A 24,360-nucleotide genomic window follows, 5' to 3' on the forward strand; every position below is an offset into this window, starting at 1 on the left:
GAGAGAGAGAGAGAGAGAGAGAGAGAGAGAGAGAGGGGTGTCACTGACAGGCTTGTCCAACTTAAGTTTTTCCTCCACAATTTAGGATATTTTATTTAAAGCTCCAGCCCGTAACTTTTTTGGGTTAAATATTTTCCAAAATAAATTGTTGAGCAAGTACATAATCAGCCAGTGTTCAAAACGCTCTGATTGCCGTAGCGCGATTCAAAACAGTAAGCTTGTAATCATGTTTTTAATTCCAGTGGTACTGGTGGATTTCCACGGGAAATTCGAGCATGTCTTTGCGTCATTACGTCACATCTGTACACATAAAGAAGGTGTCTCGGCTAGTAGGCTATATTGCGTGTGAGGATGTTGGAGGTGGAGATTTATAGCCTTTTCACACAGCACTTGATATAATTAAACTTATTAATTTGGGTTCTTATAAACTTATTAATAAGGTTCAAACGACAATCACCAGTGACAACTGGAGATTCACCAGTTGTAAAATGCAAAAGACTTTGGACTATAGAAAAAAAAGAGACTGCAACCAGGCCCATGCGAAAACAAGGATAAATATCTGAAGGGGATTAAATGTAGTCACGCAATGCTGATGTTGTTAACATTAACAATTTGAGAACAAAGTATAATTTGCATGGTTTGACGTGATAAGATAAGCAATTGTTAGATGTAATCAGGGCGATTTACTGCAATGCTTTTCCCCACTTAACGTTAGTTGGTCAGAACAAAAGTGAATGTTACTTGTTCAGACGACATTTTCCGGTGAAAATTCTTATGTTGGTCATACTTCCAAAAAGTAGAATCGATGCCAGTCGATGTGATTGCGAATGCCAGTATCGACACCGGCGCGGTGACTGACAGCCGCACATTCTCCTCAAAACACAATTCATAAACAAAACATTGTGTAAGAGCTTGAACACCCATTTTTTGGCCATATATACACAAATTGTGTAATTAGTTGGTAAATAAATTAAAACAAGTCAAGTTGTTAAATATTTAATAAAATGATAGCTTTGGAGAGTTTGGTTGTTTGGTTTATTGCAAAATGTTAAGGGCTGAAAAACACTTAAAAAAAAAAAAATATATATATATATATATATATATATATATATATATATATATATATATATATATATATATATATATATATATATATATATTGTTCCACACAAGGAAGAAATTCATACAGGTTTGGAATGACATAAAGGAAAGTAAATGATTATAACTTTTTCTTTTTTTGGGTGAACTATCCCTATGATTATGGAACTCCAACCTTATCTTGTCCAATTTTTTCCAGTGGTTCATCCTGTAACCTTTCTTAAGTTCAAACCTCTCAGATATAGAGTGATCTGCTGCACTGTGGCCTGGATAATCACTCTTAGATCCTGTTTGGTCTGCATGATTACAAAAGACTTGTTTTATATTTATAATGGTTCTACACTCTGCTTTTCCTCCTCTTCCTCTCCATCCAGTTGTTTTGTCTTGTGGCTGTTCTCAGAGCTCTGAAGCAGTCAGGACCAGGAGAGAGAGGGAGAGAGAAAGAAGAAAACCACATGAAGAGAAGAGCATTTCAAATAATTATTATTACTACTGTGAGCATGGCTTTTATCTATGTGCCATTTATTGTCTCAGGCTTGGTTTTAATTCTGACAAAAGATTATATTGAGGAACTTTTTACTGTTGGAAAATATTGTTTTATTTTGGCTGGTTTTGTTCAGTCTGTTCTTTCTCTGAACCGGGCTGGAAAACTATTGTGTTTTCGTTTTCAATAAAACATTAAGTTGTTTAGTTTTTTTGTAGGGGCCACCCATTGGCCCAATGACGGAATCCATTGGTGTGGGCGAAGGTATAATGCGTGTATGTCTTTTCAACGCTCCAGTGAAGTTCACTTTATTTATTAGAATTTAGTTTCAATATTACTTTAGCTCTACGCTTAATCTGACTCCAATTTCAAATGATATTAGAAAATAATCAGAAATATTGATTATGATTTAATTTATATCTTTGATTATTCTGAGTATCCCATACTTTCAATTATTCCTTAAAGGACCCGGTATCCCTTTGAGACCTCACATCGCGAATGTGCGCTCATCATCACGAACTAGCCAGATCTGAAATGGTCAGAGGGTATGAGGTGTGATTTGTGCACTTTTTGGCGATCGCTAAGCAAACTGAGAGGTGAACTAACGTGTATACGCTCGCCAGCCGTCTGGCCAAAATCCCATAGTATTCAGGCGTCAGATGTAAGATATGAGACGTTAGACGTTAGGATAACCAGGCACGTGCACACATAGACATCAAAGGGGGCTTGAGCACCTGCCCTTTTTATTCCTGGAGAGAAAGTGCCCTTTTTTTCTGGGGTGCTTTTTTTTTTTTTTTTTTTATTTTTTTTTTTATAATATATATTTCTGTTTGCGCACAGCTTCCCTGTCAAACAAATATATTTTTTGAAGAATAGTATATCTAAATATCAGGTCAGGAGTTCTGAAGCGCTCCCTCTCCCTCTCCCCCGATTGTTAAACCCGATTGTATTGCTTCCGCTAAAGAAAATAGTACGCTCCGTCTCTACAGTTAGAATCCTGTGAGTCCATAGCAACGCTCTGTTTTTCATGGCAACGGTCTGTTATACTCCGCACAGCGGTCTGTTATGTAAGGGTTAATGCCCGACGAGGTGTCCATTATCAGGTTTTAATGGACGACGGCGAGGCGTGAACCGTCCGACGCGCAGCGGAGGTGACCGAAGTCCATTAAAACCTGATAATGGACACCTCGAAGGGCATTAACCCGCTTATACCATGGTCACTTACGAAAGAAAGACATATTTAATCAATTAATAATACTTTAATGTGTTTTAGAGTAAAAATCGTTAGGGTTTTTATTTATTAAGTCGAGCGCACACTATTTAATAGTATACAGGCGTTGCCAAGCAACGTGGCCACAGCGAGCCGACCGCAGCAGTTGATCAGTGAGTTTGAGCCAGCGCATCATTTAAAACTGTCATCAGTTCCAAGGTGTACATTATCACTTTTTAACGGACACCCTGCAGCCAATCAGAATCGAGTATTCACCCAGTCCATGGTATAACAAGAAATAACAGACCGCATTCTACATTGGAATTCAAACAAGCCATGTAATAAAATAAGCTAATAAAATAAGCATTTTATTACATGGCTGATATGCCATGTAATTATTACATGGCTGATATGCCACCACCAGTTGATATGCTTTAGTTATTTTGTTTATCCTATTTACCTGCATTGCCCTGTTAATTAGATGCAAATGTGCGCATTTGAACTAGTTGACGCCTAATTTGCATACAGAACGTCCCCAGTTAATGACTTACATCAAGAGTCTTTCCCCCTGAAATTTAGAAATCTAAATTGGTGAATTTAGAAGAAATCTACAGATGCAAACAGATGGAGGATACACTCTAAAAAATGTAGTAAATCTGAGTAACTGCATCTGGTACATTAATAAATAAAACTGAGTAGAAATAAGTAAACATTAAACATTCAAAATAACAATATTTATAAATTAACTTTTTATTTATGAGTAATTTAACTTTTTTTTATTTCCTCTAAACCTTTATAAAATAGTATTCCATACAACCACAAATACATACTTGACATGGGCTTTTATTGAATTTTTACTCAATTATTTTGGGAAGTTTAATTTTAAAGTGTTATGTATTCCAAAATAATTAAAACGATGTAGTGCCTTGTGCAAAAATAAACAAATTATTAGTAAAACACGCCCCTCTGCTTGATGCAGTTATTTAGGTTATAAATAAGTGCCATCTGAAATTTCCTTATAATGATCATTTTTATCAAGCTTGTATGTTTATGTTCACTTATTTCACATTACTGGCAATGAAAATTACCTATTAATTGTCATTTAAGTTAAATTACTGAACTTGAAAAAAAATACTCATTTTAGAAGAAAATTTCAGATGGCACTTAGAGGCTTTTGCATCTGAACTATTCATATATACTTGAAACTAGTAGCATAGAAAATGTTTTCAAAATGGTTCAAATGGTTCAAATGGTCATTGTGGAATGGTTTCCTTTGCTGCTCTATAAACCTAGTGAATACTAAGGAGACCATGGTTTCTGTGTGAACGGATTATTTTGTAGACATCTTCTGAAAATGAAACAATTGCGTGAGTTTGAGGAAGATAAAATTAATTAACTTTTTTAATAAATTTTTTAAAAAGGAAGTCAGAGTTGCGTTAATATATATACTTTTTTGTTTAAAAAAAAAAAAATAAAAAAACGTAATTATGAGAAGTGCCCTTTATTTCACTTGAGCCCCTGCCCCTCAAAATGTCTGTGCACGTCCCTGAGGATAACGTACGTGTGGATAAACGTCTGGATAACGTACGTGTGGATAAACGTCTAGATAAACTTCTGGATATTAACACTTAGACTAAATTCTATTATCTTTACTATTGTACCTTTTTAATTTGGGATATGATCATAACACTGTTTTCATGTTTTTGTGGGTTGTACAACAGACACTATTAGTAATATACATGTATATCTAATTTATATATGCATACAAAGTTAGTCATTGATCTTTTAATTTGTGTGTTTAAAGGTAAATGGCTGCCTAGGTAAATCAAAAACAGAAGAAAGGTTAAAAAAAGAAGGGTAGCCTATTAATTTATTTTTTAACTGGTCATTGATTGATTTTAATATACCTGTTAAACGTAATGTTTTATGGGTTTCTCTGTCTGTTCTGTTTATTCTGCATGTCTCCTCAATCAAAACCATCTGATTCAGATCAGTTCATCAATAGGGACTTTATACAAAAGAGACATGTAAAATGTGTGGTGCTAGGGTGACTTCATGACTCAGGGTTGGGAATCGCTGTGCACCAGCCCAACAAGCATATAGTCTGGAATAAATATGCAGGGCAATGTACAACACTGGACATTTTCTGGACACAGCACTGGACACAGAAGAACATTTTCTTAGTCTTGTCACAAAACTCTTTCCGAACCTCATTTAGACATGTAGTGTTTCCTAACCCTGAAGGCACAACAGCATTGCACATTTTTGATGAAGTCTCCCTCCTCTGACTGCTTTATGTCTTGGAGTCTCCACTGAAGAGGTGATGAATTGATTGAGATGTGATTATGAAGAGTTGGAAAATGTGTTGTGTTTGGTGTACCTCCAGGAACAGAGTTGGGAAACAGTGAGGTTGCCTTTTTATATTTGGTAAAATACAGTACCTAAAAATGCCTGTAAATGATTTAAAGGGAGTGCAACGTAGTTAACTGTATGTATAATGTACATACTGCTAAGATGGCTTTGTGACCAATCTAAATTCTGCATAAATATGCAATGTTGCATAAAAGGCAGAAAACATAATGTTTGCTCTGACCCATGCAAAATGATTTATAAAGCCCACACTTTATTCATAAACTGGCAGCCTGTCTATAATAATAAAAGCACCACCCTAGTAACATTTTACATTGTTTTCTAGATATTGGTGTTTTGTTTTTGCCTTTTGCTTCCCATCTTGATAACACTCCTTGGTAGAAGACACACTTTATCTCAAAATGTCTCCTGCACGGATCGAGTCCATCCTGGCCACGGTGACCAGTATAAAGCTAGGCCAAGCCATCACTGTAAAACATTTTCAGAGAGTGTTAGGGCTCATGGCAGCAGCGTCCAACGTCATTCCATTCGGCCTGCTGCACATGAGGGCCCTGCAGTGGTGGTTGAAAACCAAGGGGTTTTCCCTGAGGGGGAACCCATTCCGCATGATCAGGGTTACGTGCAGATGCCTTCGTTCTCTATCTATGTGGAGAAAAGCTTGGTTTCTGTCCCAAGGCCCGTGCTGGGAGCTTCATGTCGCCGGAAAGCCGCTTCGACAGATGCCTCCCTCACGGGCTGGGGTGCTGTCATGGATAGCAGGGCTCTGAGGAGCTTCCTTTCAGACCTCAAGGGTCACCATGCAGACAATGTGTCGGTGATCTCCTATTTGATTCATCAGGGGGTTCTGAGATTGCGCCCTCTATCCAGATTGGCGCATCAGATCCTCCTGTGATCCCAGAGGAAACTGTTATCTCTCAGAGCAATGCACATCCCAGGGGACCAGAACCAGAGAGCAGACATCCTGTCGAGGCAGGGGCTGAGGCACAGGGAATGGTGACTTCACACCAAGATGGTGAAGTTGATATGCGAGAGGTTCGGCCCAGAGGAAGTAGATCCAGCCCCATTGGGTTTGGATGCCATGGTACAGACATGGCTGAGGCTACACCTGAACACATTTCCCCCGATTGCTCTGCTCCCGGGAGTTCTGGAGAGGGTCACCTACTTCTAGTTGCCCCTTACTGGCCGGCCCGGGTATGGGTTTCAGACATCATGGCACTCCTGGCAGGCCAGCCTTGGCAGATCCCTCTGAGGAGGGACCTGCTTCCACAGGCCGGGGGCTTAATTTTCACCCTTGACCAGACCTGTGGAAACTTTGGGCCTGGCCTCTGTGGGGCCTCAGTACCTAGAAGCTAGCCTGTCAGCTGGAGTGGTTGAGACCATACTCAGTTCCAGAGCTCCTTCCACGAGGAGATTGTACGGCCTAAAGTTGAATGTGTTTCCACTTGGTGTAGAGAGCGTGAGGTGGTCCCAGTTAACTGCCATTGTGGCTATCCACGCTCCTTTGGGTGATGGGCCCCTGCGGAGACATCAGCTGGTCGTACGTTTTCTCCGTGGAGCTCGGAGGATGAGACCTGCGGCTCGTACCAGAGTTCCCACATGGGACCTGGCAGTGGTTCTCGAAGGGCTGGTCGAACCTCTGGAGTCGGCTGAGGCCAAGAACCTTCCCCCAAGGTAGCTTTGTTATTAGCCATTACTTCTCTGAGGAGAGTAGGAGATCTTCAGGTGCTCTCTACATCTCATGGGTGCCTGGAGTTTGCTCCAGGCAACATTAAGGCTATCTTGCATCCCAGGTCGGGCTATGTGCCTAAAGTGCCATCTGATGTGGCACGGCCTACGGTTCTGCAGGCTTTTCATCCTCCACCTCACGTGACGGCGGATGAATAAAGACTTCATTTGCTCTGCCCTGTCAGAGCTCTCAAGATTTATGTCCAGAGGTCTTCTCCATGACGGAAGTCAGACCAGTTGCTGGTGTGCTTCGGGTCGCCCAATAAGGGACTTCCCGCATCCCACTTCCCGTAACTCAATGCTAAATCATAAAACAGATGTATGTACAATAACATTACATTACGATGTCCAGCAATCGATTTAAATAGTACAGTGATTGGGTTTAATTAGTCGTTTAATGAGGCCTATTATATGTTGATCTGACTATTTTAAGCGTGTAATTAAATGGTCCAGGGGCAGAATTTTCGCCCAGCGTGTCAGAGGTTGTCGGTTCTAACCGCACTCATATATATATATATATATATATTTTTTTTTTTCGATTATGTTTTTCAGTGGTTGTATATCAGGCATGGACACGTTTGTGTGCATTTTGTTTTGTAATTTAACCGTAACGAATAGAGAGTCTCTCCACAACGGATTGAAGCGCGCGTCCGAGTGAAGACGAGCCACAAACAAACACAGCATCCGCGCCACTGATCGCAGCGGCAACGAGCACTTTGATCACTTGATTTCAAAAACAACACATTTCAGCGCTAGATCGCCTCTTATTTGACAAACGAATGAAATTAATGCTCTGGTAGTTAACTGGAGATGTTTTGTTTATTTGTATTGGTACATTCGTGCCGCGAGATGTTTCAAAAGTGGTGGGGACAATATCGACCTTAGCAAAAAGTGGTGGGGACATGTCCCACCCGTCCCACCTGCAAAATACGCCTATGCTTTTATCCAATTTTATAGCCTGGACATTCCTTCTACGCCAGGCACTCTTGCTCTCTTCCTAAGTGTGCCTGTGCTCAGCTTCACACTGGGACAGGCAGGGCTCGTTGTGGCATAGTGGGTACTCATTCCCCAAAGTGTCGTAGTCGAAAGAGAACATATCGGGTTACGCCTGTAACCCTTGTTCCCTGAGAAGGGAACAAGACACTGCGTCCCTCCGCCACGCCTTCCCCTGCCTGGGAGCGACTTGCTTCATCACAGAAGCTAACTCTGTTGTGTGCCGGCATCCCTTAGTAGCTTCCATGTATGCCTTCACATGTTACGTCATGACGCAGCACCAATCAGGATTGGATTAGTTTCATTCATACTTCAGATGCGGTACGCCAAGGGCATTCCCCAAAGTGTCGTAGTCGACGCAGTGTCTCGTTCCATTCTCAGGGAACAAGGGTTACAGTCGTAACCCGAGACGTTTTCAATCTTTCTCATAATACCAATGATTGCAGTGAAATTAAGACCATTTTACCAATCGCACTGAGACATTTAAAAGGATACCAAACATAAAAGGGAAGCAACAATAGATTCAAAAGATACATAATATGTAGTATGTAGATCCTCTTAGTGAACTTTTAGTGACTTGAATCAGGGGGAAAGGAAGGGAGGAGGGAGAGGTGGGTGCACAGATAAGGAAGGAGAAAAGTTTGGACAAGACAATGTCCTGTTCTCTTTCTTTAAGGTCTTCTCTCCAGGGTGCGTTTCATTGCTTTATTGTAGAGTGAGTTTTATCTCAGCTTTTGTCTTAGCAGGAAAATCAAGTCTTAAAGTTTTTAGATTTTTGAGGCGCCTAGTGGGCCCCAGCCCCCTGGTTGAGAACCACTGCAAGAAATCACATCAACACCCATTATTAATATTTTCCATTATGACGATTATTTAATTGGACTTGAAATCTCAACTTATTTAAATTTGACACTTAAAAAAAAATTGCATGTCAGGTGTTCACTGCATCACACCTGTACGCCAATTTCAGATTTATTAAGAATATCTGCATGGAAAAACTTAGCATTCCCTCTTCAGATGATATTTTCTTCTTCACTGTGATGAGACTGATTCTATTTTAGCCCATTGTTAGAAGTTCTAGTTTAACTAGTCCAACAGTATACAGTGTACAAGCATGCAGTATAGGATTTCTTTGTTCTATATGAATGTACTGGCAACATCTGTTGTTCATTATGTGGACCTCTGTGTTCGAAGGGAGGAAGGGTCTTCTACCCTATTCTAAAGCATTGAAGGGCCTTTCTGGATCCAAATGTATGTGTGTGGAGATCTAGCCGGAAACTGACCACATATTGACTTGTTATATGTATTTTGGCTAGATCTGTCATATCCCCTCATATTCTTACTATACATATTCTATACACAGGATTAGAGGTTGAGCTGCTGTGACAGCGCCGTGAGCCAGCAACAAATTAACAGGATTTGTATCGTCTGGTTCCTTTTAGGGTGATAGAAAATGCTATAAACTGGGACTGACTGCTAGTTGTACGAGAACCAGTTGTGTGGGTGTGTGTGCTGCACCAGCTCTATCTTGCCATTTATTTATTTTTTCTTTAGTTCAACAGTTGTGTATCTTGTTCAACTTGTTCTTTTTGTTATCTAAGTTTGGTTAAATTCTTTCTGTCTAATTTTGGTGTGAGTTAAGTTTAAAGATTCTTCTCGAGATTCCTCCTATCCTTGTGTGTAGAGGACTGTGTTGGTGTTTGCCATTTCATACTGCCCTATGTTATCACCTTTCTTGCAAATTGCCATTAATTGTACATTTAGCGCTTAAGCACCCTTTTAAAGAATATACTGTTTTAACTATTTTTGTACGTCAATAAAGACTGTTTATAATAATTGCTTGTACTCATGTGTCTCTGACCTTCCTGGCGCATACGAACCTGTGTGACCTAGTGTTAATTGCTGGGCTATTTTGATATTCCCTGGTTGGTTTAGGGTAGCGTAGTCAACAATTATCACAAAATGCTGAATCTGTTTATTAAAATCTTATACCGCTCCGCCACACTTAGTAAAATATGAATCAGTTAAATTTTTTATGGAAATGATGAAAATTCTTAAATTCAAGTCAGTCAGTGTCAGTCCAGTCAAATGCTAAGTTTGATAAATGACTGTCTTTTTTAACCTTACATTTGTTTACTTATATATTTGAATGTGCCGTGTTTTATGTGACGTGAAACAGATAAAGTCATACACATATATTCTTGTGCCTATTCAAAACAGCACAGAGATTTATACACATCCAGAGAGACTGAACATTCACTCTTCAGGTACTAAACTCCTCTTAAAAACAAATGAAATTGTCTATTTAAACATAGGGAAAATACTCTACAGTTATTCATTGAATATTTGAAATTCAAAGTGTTTTTTTATTTATTTTTTTATTGCATTTTGGTAAATTGGATTTAAGAAATATATAATACAATGCATTTCAAATTTGACATTGTTGATTGCATTTAGTGTAGTTTAAATCAGGCAATGTGAAGTTTGTTAGTTTAATTATGCTAAACCAACAAATATAATGGGCCCCGTTTCAAACTTCATTCATCTCATTTTGAGTATTCTGTGTGAACCTGAGACTGTGTGAGCTTAAGACAAATGACAGATGAGTCTCATTTTGAGCTTTTTATATCTTAAAAGTTGTGCTTGAAAGTTGTGTAACCTATTTTTGCTATTCTGTTCTGTTAAAGTGGGACAGCAGCTAAATAGGCTTTTGATCAAATCAGATGCTTTGCAAATCGTAGCTTTTTTGTGTAGACCTTTTTTTTCTTCTTTTTTTTTCTTTTCTTTTTTTTTGCCGTAAACTCTGCATTCATTTATATGTTAACATTTATTGTTTTCCATAGAACATATATTTTCTGTGAGATTACAAGTTGAGAGAAATAAGGAAGAGATGAATAACTATACATCGAACTTCACCACACCTGAAGCATCTACATTCTCCACAACACAGTTCATTGGGCTAATAAATATTCTGGATCTTTGTCTGCACTGCTTCAATTTTTTGGTTGGTCTTCCTACACACTCCTATGTAATATGGCCTATCATCACAGGAACAGGAAGTGGAGTTGCATCAGAGTTCTTCATCCTCAATCTCTCTGTTTGTGAGATTCCCAGCTGTCTGAACATTTTGATCAGTGTACTTTGTCGTTGGTTTTCAAGTCTCAAGACATTGAAATATTTTAATTTTGGACTATTCATCACTGGTCGTCCTCTGTTTCAGTGTCTGATGTGTGTTGAGCGTTACCTGGCAGTGGTTCATCATGTAACCTTTCTGAAGTACAAACCTCTCAGATATAGAGTGATCTGCTGCACTGCGGTCTGGATTATCACTCTTGGCTCCTGTTTGTGCTGCATGTTTACTTTAGTCTCAAATAATTTTTATATTTATGTATGCTTCTACTCGATTCAGTTCCTCCTCTTCCTCTCCATTCAGTTGTTCTGCTGTTTGGCTGTTCTCAGAGCTCTGAAGCAGTCAGGACCAGGAGAGAGAGAGAGAGAGAGAGGGGAGGAAAACCACATGAAGAGAAGAGCATTTAATGTCATTCTAATAACTATTGTGACCATGATTATTATCTACATGCCATTTGCTATCTCAGGATTGTGTTACATTCTGACTTATCTTTATTTTCAGGAAGCTTTTACATTTGGATTTTTTTTTGTTATCTATTGGCTGGTTTTGTTCAGCCTTTTCTTTTTCTGAACCAGGTTGGAAAACTCTCCTTTTTAAATAAAACATTAAATTGTTTAATTTTTGGAAGTTAAACTACTACACTTTTTTTTTCTTTAACAGCATTTATTTCTGTATAGAAGGTTTTCTGTCTTTTTTATATTACTGTTTATGACACCAGAAAATTATTGTAGATTCAATGAAAAATGGCTCCTGTACTGTCTTCGTAGTGTAAAATGGCTCAGAACACGTTAGTGTGACTTTCTGTCATTCACTGTTTATTTAGAGAAATATACAGCCACAAACTGTCTTACAGATGTACATTGTAGCCTACATAGAGAGTGTTTTCCAGATATGGTTATAAATGTAGATTTCTGTAGATTAGTTATGCAATAAAAGTCAGTCACTGGCTATCAGTTGATATATGTCCCTTTTTTAGCCTTACATTTGTTTGCATAATATATTTGCATATCTGATGTTGATTGTGACGTGTAGCAGATGAAGTTGTGCACATATATTCTTGTGACAGCTGTGAAGTCAGTCTATAAAACACAGCACAGAGATTTAAACGCATCCAGAGAGACTGAACATTCACTCTTCAGGTGACAAACTCAACTTTACATTTTCTGTATGAACTTAGGTTAGAGATTGTTATTAATAGATTGTGATTGCTATTTATAGAAGATCATTTTAAAATGGTAAAATAACCAATATATTGACAACTTTTTCTGAGACTGACTCTTTGCTAAAATTCAGCAATACATAAACTTAATTCAACTTATTTTGAGCATTCTGTGTGACTTTACTGTATGTGTGCCTAAGACAGAGACTGCAGTCTTGAAAGGTGTATTTGAAAGAACTTACATTTATAAATTAATGGATTTTGTTTCTATATTACCATTCATAACAAATAAGACTCCATGATTGAAAACATTCATAAAAATATAGAATTGTTAGGGCCTGAGCACCGATGGTGTGAGGACCCTATTGGAATTGCTCCGTTTATTTTTAAAAACTGATTTTTTTATGAAACTTCTTAATGTAAGGAAAATGTACTTAACTTTGCTTTCCACTTTTCCCCCCATATCACGGTTGAAAATTTATTGAAGTATTAATTGAAAGTATGGGATATTAAATATTAAATTAAAGTTACTTTTACAGAAGTGCCAGGAAAGACATTCATGCAGAACACATTCGACCCCTCTATTGGATTCCATCAGTGCGGCGGTGAGTGGATCCTTATAAATGCATATAGTTCATCATAACATCGTAATGTACATCATATACATAATTCACCCGTTACATTGCTATATGTAGCCTTTTTTCCTGTAGCCAAGTTCTTCACTGTGGAAAAGCCAGTCCGCACGTTGATGGAATTGGTTACATGTTTGTGACGGCAGGAAACAGGCAGTGGTTTACTGCAGTTTTAAGGGGATAATACTAAACAATGGTGTTGACTTATGAATTTGCACATGGTTTGTCTTAAAGTATATTAAAGACACCACATAGACATATAAATAACATTTAAAACTTGATTTCCACCACAGGGGATCTTTAACATTTTTGTGAGCTTTTGGACTGAGAAATAAACAAGAAGACGATGAATAATTCTACAGTGAACTTCACATCTGAAGCATCAACACATGTCTCAAATAATTTATTTATAGTATCTAGACTGGACATTTGTCTGTACTTCATCAATGCCTTGTTTGGTCTTCCTACACACTCCTATGTTATATGGCTCATCATCAAAGGAACAGGAAGTGGAGTTGCATCAGAGTTCTTCAACCTAAATCTCTCTATGTGTGAGATTGGAACCTGTCTGAACTCTTTGATGGCTGTAATTTCTTTTTTTACTGGGTTTTCACATCCCACAATATTAGCATGTTTTTTATCAGGACTATTCATCACTGGTCGTCCTTTGTTTCAGTGTCTGATCTGTGTTGAGCGTTACCTGGCAGTGGTTCATCCTGTAACCTTTCTGAAGTACAAACCTCTCAGATATAGAGTGATCTGCTGCACTGCGGCCTGGATAATTATTCTTGCCTCCTGTCTGGCCTGCATGTTTACAACAAGCCAAGTTCATTTTTATATTTACATATACTTCTACTCGATTCAGTTCCTCATCTTCCTCTCCATCCAGTTGTTCTGCTGTTTGGCTGTTCTCAGAGCTCTGAAGCAGTCAGGACCAGGAGAGAGAGGGAGAGAGAGAGAGGTGGAAAACCACATGAAGAGAAGAGCGTTTCATGTCATTCTAATAAATACTGTTACCATGTCCACTATATATATTCCACTTATTTTCGCAGGATTCTCTCTCATTCTGACACAACTATTTATTGCAGACCTTTTTTCTTTTGGTTTGTTATGTTTTATTCTGGCAGGTTTTGGTCAACCTGTTCTTTATCTGCACCGCAGTGGAAAACTCTCCTGCCTTTTCTAAAACATTTGGTTAATTTATTTTTACTAAGTTGATTTACTGGACATTTTCTTTTTTGAATAGCTTCATTTGGACATTACTGTTGTTGTTTTTTGTTTACTTACAATACTGTAAATTACTGTATAATTTCAAATTAATTTTCAGAAACACGCTAATGTGAACCTGTGTCATTTAATGGTTTATTTAGAGAGATTTTCCACCACAATTATTTAATTATACATATAATCCTTGTCTGTCTCATTCTACATTCAGAATAACTCTACTTTTGTGTTTATTCGATAAAGTTTATATAAATGTTTACCAATTCAAGGATCGTCACAGATTATTTCATTTGACCTGAAATCCCAGCCTGTTGTATGTTGGACTGTATGTGTTTTAGGTGAAGACGTTTCTTTTAAGTGCATGCTGTTTTACACTTAAACTATTACAACAGAATCACATCTGACTATTGCACTGAGAGAGGCATATTCATCCAAGCTCGAGGTTGTTAAACAAAGTTCCACACTTTGGTAAAACCTAAATTCTAGAGGTCAACTGGGTTAAAAGTAATTGCATCATCATGAGTCATTTAAAACAAATACAGAAAAGGCCACTATAGTGATCAGTTTTAGTGTTTGAATTGACATTTTACATATTACGCTGTTTACATCTTGCTTTTGTACAGTTTTTGCAAAAAGTATATAGTCACAGAGCGTGGTCAAACATGTTCATATAGGAATGTATGAAAAACATGAACAAATATTGCATAAAGAGAATTAAATGACGGCCGTTCTAGTATGAGAGTGTTTAAGACTAAACATATCATATTTATTTTAGAACATCTTTCTGCTATGTCTACGAAACATTGACGTGAAAGATGGGTATTACACTTCAAACTCGTCTAACTATTACACTTATTTTGTTATTATTACACAGTTATTTTGTGTGTGTCACTAAACAACATGGTTAAGCTAATGAATTACAGTTGATACGTGGTATTTTTACGTGAAAGGAGGAAAAGGAATATTTAACATATAAAAATATATTTTTTTTAACCTATCGTCAATTTCAATTGTTAGATAAATCATCTAACAATCAACATTTATATGTAAAACAATTAGAGTTGGTGTAAATTTGCACATCCAAAACTGTTGTTACTTGGATGATGAATACCTTCACTTTATGATAGGAAAGTACGGACAGGGCCTTTGACCAATCCTCTACATATGGGACACTTGCGCAGAGAAGGCGCACATTCTTTGCACACAACTAGGTGACCACAGGGGATGAAGACAATGTTCACTTCCTTATCCATGCAAACTTTGCATGTGCGCTCCTCTTGAAGTCTTCTTAACTGTTCCTCCATAGGCAAGTCTGAAAGATGCAGCTTCATTGGTCTGGGCCATCAGTTCTCTCAGCAAGCAGACATCATTCTTCTTGATCCAGTTGCGGAAGACCTCTGCTGCTGCATTTCCTTTCGACAGGACTAACTCAATGAGCTGCCCTGTCTGCTGCTTGACTGTAGCGCAGTTACGGATAATGTCATACTCTTTCTGTGAGATGATGTTCTCCTCTAGAAGATGGTTCATTAAGTTCTGCACACTTTTTAGCTGGTGTGACATGACAAGATGATGTTTCTTAAGAAAAGTAAAACCATCTGATGCCATTTCCTCAGCAAGAAGCTTTCGCTCCTCCTCTCTCTTCTCATCTTCTGCACTTAGTAAATCAGACACCAGCTCTTGAACGGTTTTGTAATTTTCTCCACTTGGGAGAATTTTGCTTTGAACGGTTTGCTTCACTAGGCTACGCTCAAATCCCATCTCTAAAGCAGACTTCACCACAGGATTGTTCATCATCACTGCATCTTCTGAACGGTCTTCTCCAGGACCCAGGTGTACAACAGGTGGATCAACAAATTCTCTTGAGTTGTTGTCTCCATTAGTCAATAGCTGTTCAAATAGTCTTAGAAATCTTGCTTGAATCTGATGAACAAACTCTTGGCCCTTTTCTTGCAACAGGTATTCACATCTTGGAAACCACTTGGCATGTTCTACCCATGGATCATCACCAGACTCCCAACATCTGAGTCCACCATCACAACAAAAGCACTTCACGTCATCATTACGACCAACATAGTAAAAACCAGCCTTAACCAATTGGTCTGGTCGAACAGTTATTCTTGAGGGCCAGTAGACAAATGTGAGCAACCTTTCTTTACACTGTTGCATTGCCGAGTTAGATACATTGGAAAGGTCGCCGCCAGATAAAGGTACATTATCTGCACGGTCACCTCGAACGAAGCGGCAGTTGGGGTAATGCCTCTGGTGCTCTGATACTGCCCGATCTCCCGGTTCCCAGTTGCTAAGCTGGCCTCCACAACTGAAGCAAGCCACTCTGTCGCCCTGGCCATGGTAGTAGAAACCACTTTTGGCAAGCTCGGCTGGAGTAACTGTAGCAAGAGTACAATTCTGAAAGGTGTCAAGGCGTTCCTGTTCCCGACGCATGTCAGGACTGTGACAAGCCGGAGGTCGCTGGTGAGACATATCCTGGTGAGACATATTCAGGTTTAAGTAACCCACCCGCTCCTCCGTTTGGCCTGAAACGGATGCCGTGGTGGTCGATGTTACGGGTGTCGCAGGGCTGTAGGATGGCTACGTTGCGAAGCGGGGGAAAAGGCAGAGTGAGAGGACGACAGGTTTGTGGTGGGGGGGGTAAAGTCTGGATGAAGACATGTGACCACAGGGCGTGTCCACTCAAGCCCTTCTCTCTGCTGGATATCCCATGACTAGTGTCTAGTCGTCCATGACAGAACACAATCTTATTAAAAAATTTAATGAACTCCTGAACAGATAGAAGGTCGACGTAGGGGGTATGTGCTTCCTCCCTCTATGATGCAGAAACCGATGCTAAGAACAAAATAGAATTTTGTTCAACACTACAAAATGTCCTTTCTTCTGTTCTGTTCTGTACACAGCGGGCAAATTAGTTGTATCATTTGAAAAATCACCACACATTTTTCAGAGACGCGATGTGCCTCTGTGGCCCGTGGCACAGCGCATCCAGGCATGGAATGGAAATGGTTGCCACCTCGGGGATACAGTAATTAAAATGCAGAAAACATTCCGCAACTCTTTACAAGGATCTCTGAAATATTTAATCTTTTAAATCATGTAGTATTTTTAATTATTCTAAATATTATTATTATGTAGCCTATACTATTATAATACTATTTTTATGAGCTCAGACATTAACACAACAGAAATGTTTGTAATTTTTTTATTTATTTATTTATTTATTTTTATTTCAACATTATAATTTTGAGTATACATTGAAGTAGTGAAGAAAATGATAGACCGGCAAACCGGGGTTGTGTGCGAAGTCCTGAAATATTTATCAGGACAACAGCTCACCCTGCCCCGGTGGAGGGGTTGTCATCATGACGCCGTAAACAGCTGTATAGGATTACATATAATACCACATTGAATCAGAAGTAGCGTCATGGTGAAGTTATGCATATGCCACCGGAGAGATGTCTATAATTACACCAAAATATTTATATATATATATATATATATATATATATATATATATATATATATATATATATATATACATATATTTTTAAACATATGCATGGGTGAATTGTACGTCATAAGATCTGTAACAAGCATGTAGAAAGTAGTTAGGATGTATTTCATTTTGCCTAGGCTTTAAGTTCATTTTACCAACTATTAAGATGTTAAAGTTCATAGACCTTTAGCACATTCAAAACGTGATATCAATATCGCATTACCGAATTCAGGGGTGTTTAATAGCTTCAATAGTTATCAAGCACCAGCTGATTTAAGTTTTTCTTCAAACAAAAGTAATTTTCTGATAAATCATTGTACACATACATGTGTTTTGTTGTATGCACAGATTTTGAGGGTCGCTTATAGAAAGATGTGTCCTTGTCTTTGTTTCGTGGTATTTTTAAAACATAGTTAGATCTACATAGATATTTTACACGATATGTCAGAGAACCTTGTGCAGCATTCTATATCTGCATAAAGGTTAAAATGTAAAATATACATTTTAGCGCTATTTAAAAACTAGGACGGTATAATAATATAATGTAAAAGTTTCACGTGAAAATTATGGTTTAAACCATAATTTTATCAAATCAAGTCAATTCATGTGAATACTGTCGTATATGAACAAAGAGAAGACCTAGAGTTCACTAACATTACAGCTAACTGTAGGAAACAGATATCCGGGGGAAAGTGTAAAGAAAACGCCATACAAAACATTACAATCACACCCAACAATACGATAAGTGTTACGCTAGTGATTTCAAAACGGTGTTTCAGAAGAAATGTAAAGATACCTAAAAACAAAGGTGTCCAAAATGTTACGTGCTAATACTTGGTCTTGTTTCAGAGTCGGTATGCTCCGGTGAAAACTGTGTGAACTTTGATGAGGCCGAGAACAATAGTGCTGTTAAACATGCAGTTCAATAACAATGTTCAATATAAACAAGAATCCTGCTCTAATGCGACTAATTCTAACCAACTCTAATTTTTTCACATATAAATGTTGATTGTTAGATGATTTATCTAACAATTGAAATTGACGATAGGTTAAAATATTTTTATTTTTATATGTTAAATATTTCTTTCCCTCCTTTCACGTAAAAATACCACGTATCAACTGTAATTCATTAGCTTAACCATGTTGTTTAGTGACACACACAAAATAACTGTGTAATAATAACAAAATAAGTGTAATAGTTAGACGAGTTTGAAGTGTAATAGCCATCTTTCACGTCAATGTTTCGTAGACATAGCAGAAAGATGTTCTAAAATAAATATGATATGTTTAGTCTTAAACACTCTCATACTAGAAGGGCCGTCATTTAATTCTCTTTATGCAATATTTGTTCATGTTTTTCATACATTCCTATATGAACATGTTTGACCACGCTCTGTGACTATATACTTTTTGCAAAAACTGTACAAAAGCAAGATGTAAACAGCGTAATATGTAAAATGTCAATTCAAACACTAAAACTGATCACTATAGTGGCCTTTTCTGTATTTGTTTTAAATGACTCATGATGATGCAATTACTTTTAACCCAGTTGACCTCTAGAATTTAGGTTTTACCAAAGTGTGGAACTTTGTTTAACAGTCTCGAGCTTGGATGAATATGCCTCTCTCAGTGCAATAGTCAGATGTGATTCTGTTGTAATAGTTTAAGTGTAAAACAGCATGCACTTTGTGTAATTCGTAGATAGAGGGTAAGATGCACTAAATGAAGTATCAATTTAGTCAAACAGAAAGACTATCACTTAAATTCTTAATTGTCATTTATTTCTATAGACAGCTCTTAAAGAAACGTCTTCACCTAAAACACATAGAGTCCAACATACAACATGTGAAACAGCGTTGTGCTATCTGAACAAGATGACTAAATCTAGCGGAGTAATAAAACCATCATTTGGAAACTTTTGTGTATTTATTATAAACGGCTCTTTTCTTAGTTATTTGGTCTTTTGAATCTTACATGGATTGTAAGGACACGTGTGATTCCTGAATAAAGATTATGTTTTAAAGTTAGGCCATAGGGTGTGTAAAAATACACCCAAAGAATTAAGCACAACAATTTACACACATACGAAGTAGGAGAATATCTAACTATATATTGTAGATTGTGAACACTCCATTACCCGATTATTTGGGGTCAGAGTCATCCTTAGCACATACGTTTCTTTAATTTGTGCAGGATGTTGAAGTGTTAGTTAAAAAAGGTATTAGTTAATAACAAACAAACAAACAAACATTAAAACAACATGGAACCATGATATTAATATATAAAATATGGTATAATTACATGTTGAAGCATAGCCTACTCACAGTTTGAAAATGACTTCCATAATATTTTCTTTTAGTAAAGCTATGTCTGGATTATCACAACGCATAGTTTTGCATCTGTGGGTGAGACCTCTCAAAGATTACACCAATATTAGCTCTCTCGAACACTGCATGTTTGCACCCTGCCTGAACCTTGGTAATTAACATGCATTCCCTATATGCCTCAGGTAATTCATATGAAATGTAAGTTGTTCAGAAGAAAAAAGGATCAGTCATACATTCAAAAAGTCTAAGTGAATACAATGTTTTGTCACAAACACATCTAAAGCGTTTTTACTCGTATGAGGAAACCTCTCGCAACATTACTAATCAATTAACCACAGAAATATTGCATGTCATCAGACTGTTTTAAAGAAATTAAAGCATGAATAAAGGTGGATCTTTATTTAAAGAAGATAGACTTCTGCTTTTGCAACACACATGCATTAATGTATAAATGTTTAAGTCGTTTGTGTCTGTCGTGGATATTTTTCTAAACCTAACTTCCTAACTACCTGGCTCTATCTTTTGGGTCTCGTCCTCAACACTGAAAAAAATAATTCATTGGATTTACTCAATTGAATAGTGGACATTGGTTGCACACAAATTGTTTGCTTTGGTAGCCACTTACACAATTGTGTTCCATCAACACAAATTATTCACGTTTAAATAACACAGACTATTCACGTTCAAACAACACAGACGGACACAGACTATTCATGTTCAATCAACAAAGCAAATTATACTAAATATAAACTAATATCTTTATAAACTGATATCTTTTCAGTGCATGAACCAATCTTAAATGCTAAGTTTACACACTCTTTCAGCCAAAGCTTTTACTATTAGTGTTTTCTGAATCAGTCCACATCCTAACCAAATGCTCCACTCTTCTCCACAATGGTAACCCTCTGTAATTTAAATGGTTCTAATAATTTGAATGTAATTGAACATTAAACACAATTACACACTATCAAGTCTTCCCGTTTTCTAATTTTCTCAAAAACACATAAAATAACACTTAATTTCAACATTTATTCTCTCTTAATTCAGCCATATGCAAAGCATGCTGGGAACTAACAAACACCGCCCAGTTTCAGTTAATGCAACACAAATCATTCATGTAATCCAACACAAATGGATTAAGTAAATTTAAATTTTACCTATATTTAAGCAGATTGAACACAATCAAATTATGTTTGGACAAAATGTATAGCAATTGTGTTGCTTAAGCTCATTTTAATCAAGCAATTTGAACAAGCAGCAAAAATCATTTTTTTCAGTGAACGTCCCCACTTTATAGATCACCTGTAACTGACTACCTGGCTCTATCTTTTGGGTCTCGTTCCTGACGTCCCCACTTTATAGATCACCTGTACTAACTTGTTTTCTCTAAACTAGCTTCCTGCGCAGGAATAAATCGACAAACAGACCTGCAATTGTCCTTTAAATGCTTTAATCACGGCCGGGAGATCTTCCCGAGCAGTTCTCAGGGAATCTCTCCCAAGAAGAAAGGCCGGAGGATCTCAGACAAATTCCATTGAGAATCCCACCGAAAAACACATATACAACAGTTTTTATAGAATCAAGAAAACAAATAAGACTAACATGTCACCTTCAATATGATTGGTTCAATTGGTTCAAAAGCCCCAACCTTTTCCCTCTGTCACTGGCATAAGCAAACTCTGATTACTTATCACAAGGTTTTTGCGAACTAGTCATGTCTAGTTTCAGTTCCCCTTTCTGTATTTATACACATACAGTCAGTCACAAGTTTTTCCCCAAAGAGTTTGGACACATTAAAAGCATATGAATGTTATTCCTGCAAGAAAAACAAATGTTAGTTGATTAATTAAAGTTGATTAATTAAAATTCATTCCCATGTCTTTGGTAATTTACTTCCAATCCATAATTTGAAGCATCATGATTTTAGGTCTGTAAAAATAGAGAATAAAAAAAGAAATAACTATATGCCTAACTGAGAAAAAAACTGAAAAAAATATACAATTTTGTGTCTTGTTTTAGTGTAATACCAGTTTTTGTAAAGCAGGAGTTGTATTAATTTTTTTTAAAATAGTTTGAGACATATTTTAACTACTTTTGCATGATATGTTTAATGCATACACATTGTAACGGTCACTTGGAGGATTTACGGCAATTTGAGAATGACAACTGCTCATGTACGTAGAGGGCGTGTCTGTATGAGAGCTGTGCAGGAGAAGAGATAACGATCTACCGACTTTTGTTGGCCTCTCAGCTTTGAGAGGGGTGTGTTAGGGGGCGGAGTCTGTTTGACCCATTGCCCCATCTTTCAGTAGTCATTTCCAACTTGGACTCTGAAGTGACCAGTCGTGTTTTCTGTTTGGGAGGTGAAAAGGGGCTGTTGGGTTTTCCCACGGGACACCTGTTGTGGGAGGGGGTAGGGGCGGGGTTTGCGTGGGTCTCTGTGCAGCCCTCACAGAGTGTCAATCCTGACAAATCTCTGGAGTGAGTGGACATTCTTTTACACTGCTCCAGCACAAGGAAACACTTATATATATTTTAAACTCCGAGTCTTTAACAATTGGGTATGTAAAAACGTAAGACTTTTTAAACTAGTTTGTGTTTTATGTAAAAGTTTTACAAATACTGTGTGGAAGTTAGATCTTTTTTTTTTTGTAAATGAAAAAACTTGTAAAAAGTTTTTTTTTACTTTTCTGTATATGACTGAACGTTGTATTTTTTACCTTTTAACATCTTAAAATAACACTAACTCATTTTTCAATAACTCTTTTTAGAGAAAATGCAATTTTAACTTATTTCACTGTTGTTTTAACGTTTAATATGTAATGAGTGTAATTAATGTACATATGTCTTCTTTAACAAATAAATGAAAACACTGTGATGTCACTTCACGTCTGTGTCATCCGGAGGCCTCCAATGAGACATAAGTAAAAAGATCTAATACTGAATTAATAACTAAATTAAATAAAACGTACAAAATTTAAAACATTGTTTTGATTAAGTATTTTTTACCAACGTAGACTTGGGTTCACAGACCGGATTTCACATTCATGTTATGCTTTCCGTGTGCAAGGATACTTTGTGGGCAGTGAAAGATATATTTTAGCTAAAAACTAAACAAAACTTAGTAGCAAATTGTATTGTTAAAAAGTTTTGCTTAAAAACTATTCGTTTTACGTATTTTTTAACTGATGTTGTTCGATATGTTAAATGCTCACGTTTGAAACATTGTTTAAAAACATAATTTACCATTTCTTTTTCTGGTATCTTTAAAACTCATTTGTGAAAAGCATTCTACCCTATAACTTGTTTTAAATTATTTAACGTTGACTTTTTTGTTTTTAACAGGGTTTAAAATCTGTATGTGAAGGAAAGCATTCTTACTTGTTTTACATTTTTCTAATAGGCCTAGCGTTTTAAATACTAGCCTATACAGCTTTGTATTTTAAAGGTCTGTATCATTTTATTAAAGTTAAAGTTATTTTATTATTAAAGTTGTATGTGAAAGTGTTACATGTGTGGAAAATATTTGCCTACCGCTTACGTTTCACAGTTTTAAAGTTAAAAGCACATAGTTTTGAACAGAATCATTATTTTTTTACTCCATAAACGCATTCTCAAACAATGATCGGATTTCTCCACTGTGTTAGTTGGATTATCTTATCGAAGAGTGAATAAACCAGTAAGTTAGTGAATATAACTTAACTAAAACATGAATTAACTTTAACTCAACTAATAATTTTAACTATTAATTTTAACTAAAATCTAGCTATTAATTCTAACTTTTTCAGATAACGTTGTAAAACGTACGGATACTAAACCATTGCATTTAAACTTTATACATACATTTTTTTTTTTAAGTTTTTAAATGATTGTGGAAAACAAAACTCTTCTTTAATTAAAAACAGCTCACTGATCTGCTACCCAATACATAGTTGGCTTGGGAGGGATCTTGATGTGGGAGGGGTCTTGGTGTGGGAGCTGTCTAGGGGTGGGAGGTGTCTAGGGGCGGAGTCTACGTGTGGTCAGTGTCCAGACCCCTGAGACTCCATTCAAACTTTTGGGGTGTAAGAGTGTGGTCGCTTTTCGTTGAACTCCTCACGAGGACTTTGTAACTTTTGGAATTAAAATTCTCTACACCTTTGGATATGGATAAGCGTTTTGGATATAGCCTACCTTTTGGATAAAACTTCGGTCTCGGATATTACTTTGGTGTTGGATAATTCTTTCGAGCTTTGGATATACCTTTTGGATATACATTTTGGATATTCATTTCATGTGGGATATACCTTAGGATATACCTTTGGAGATCGCTGAGTTGGATAAGACTTTTGTTCTTCTTTCAACAAGTGAAATTGTAAAAACGTAAGTCAGTTTTTAAATGTACGCATGTGTTTACGTGTTTGATATGTTTTAATATTTGTTTAATACTAATACATTTTGATAGCTTTAAGATAATGCAATTTAAACTTTTTCATTAATGTTTTAACATTTTACAAATGTGTG

General features: G+C 37.0%; 1 protein-coding gene and 1 pseudogene across 2 annotated transcripts in view; one reads left to right on the forward strand and one right to left on the reverse strand.

The window, feature by feature from the left end:
* Window positions 1-12,725: 12,725 nt before the first annotated feature.
* On the forward strand, window positions 12,726-13,997 carry LOC311097029 (uracil nucleotide/cysteinyl leukotriene receptor-like; the record flags this gene model as incomplete). The annotated part of the gene is made up of 3 exons (XM_084136495.1): window positions 12,726-12,771; window positions 13,212-13,792; window positions 13,926-13,997. 3 exons carry the CDS (start codon window positions 12,726-12,728, stop codon window positions 13,995-13,997), a joined length of 699 nt encoding a protein of 232 aa, XP_083992621.1.
* A 1,124-nt stretch (window positions 13,998-15,121) lies between these two features.
* Window positions 15,122-24,360, reverse strand: part of LOC311097030 (putative inhibitor of apoptosis) — a 35,119-nt pseudogene continuing 25,880 nt past the window's right edge. Inside the window, exon 2 of the transcript in view lies at window positions 15,122-16,678. The product of the transcript in view is annotated as a putative inhibitor of apoptosis (transcript). The remainder of the gene's footprint in view (window positions 16,679-24,360) is intronic.

This window comes from Abramis brama, assembly GCF_963993115.1.
Source record: "Abramis brama genome assembly, chromosome: 15".
Taxonomy (NCBI): Eukaryota; Metazoa; Chordata; class Actinopteri; order Cypriniformes; family Leuciscidae; genus Abramis; species Abramis brama.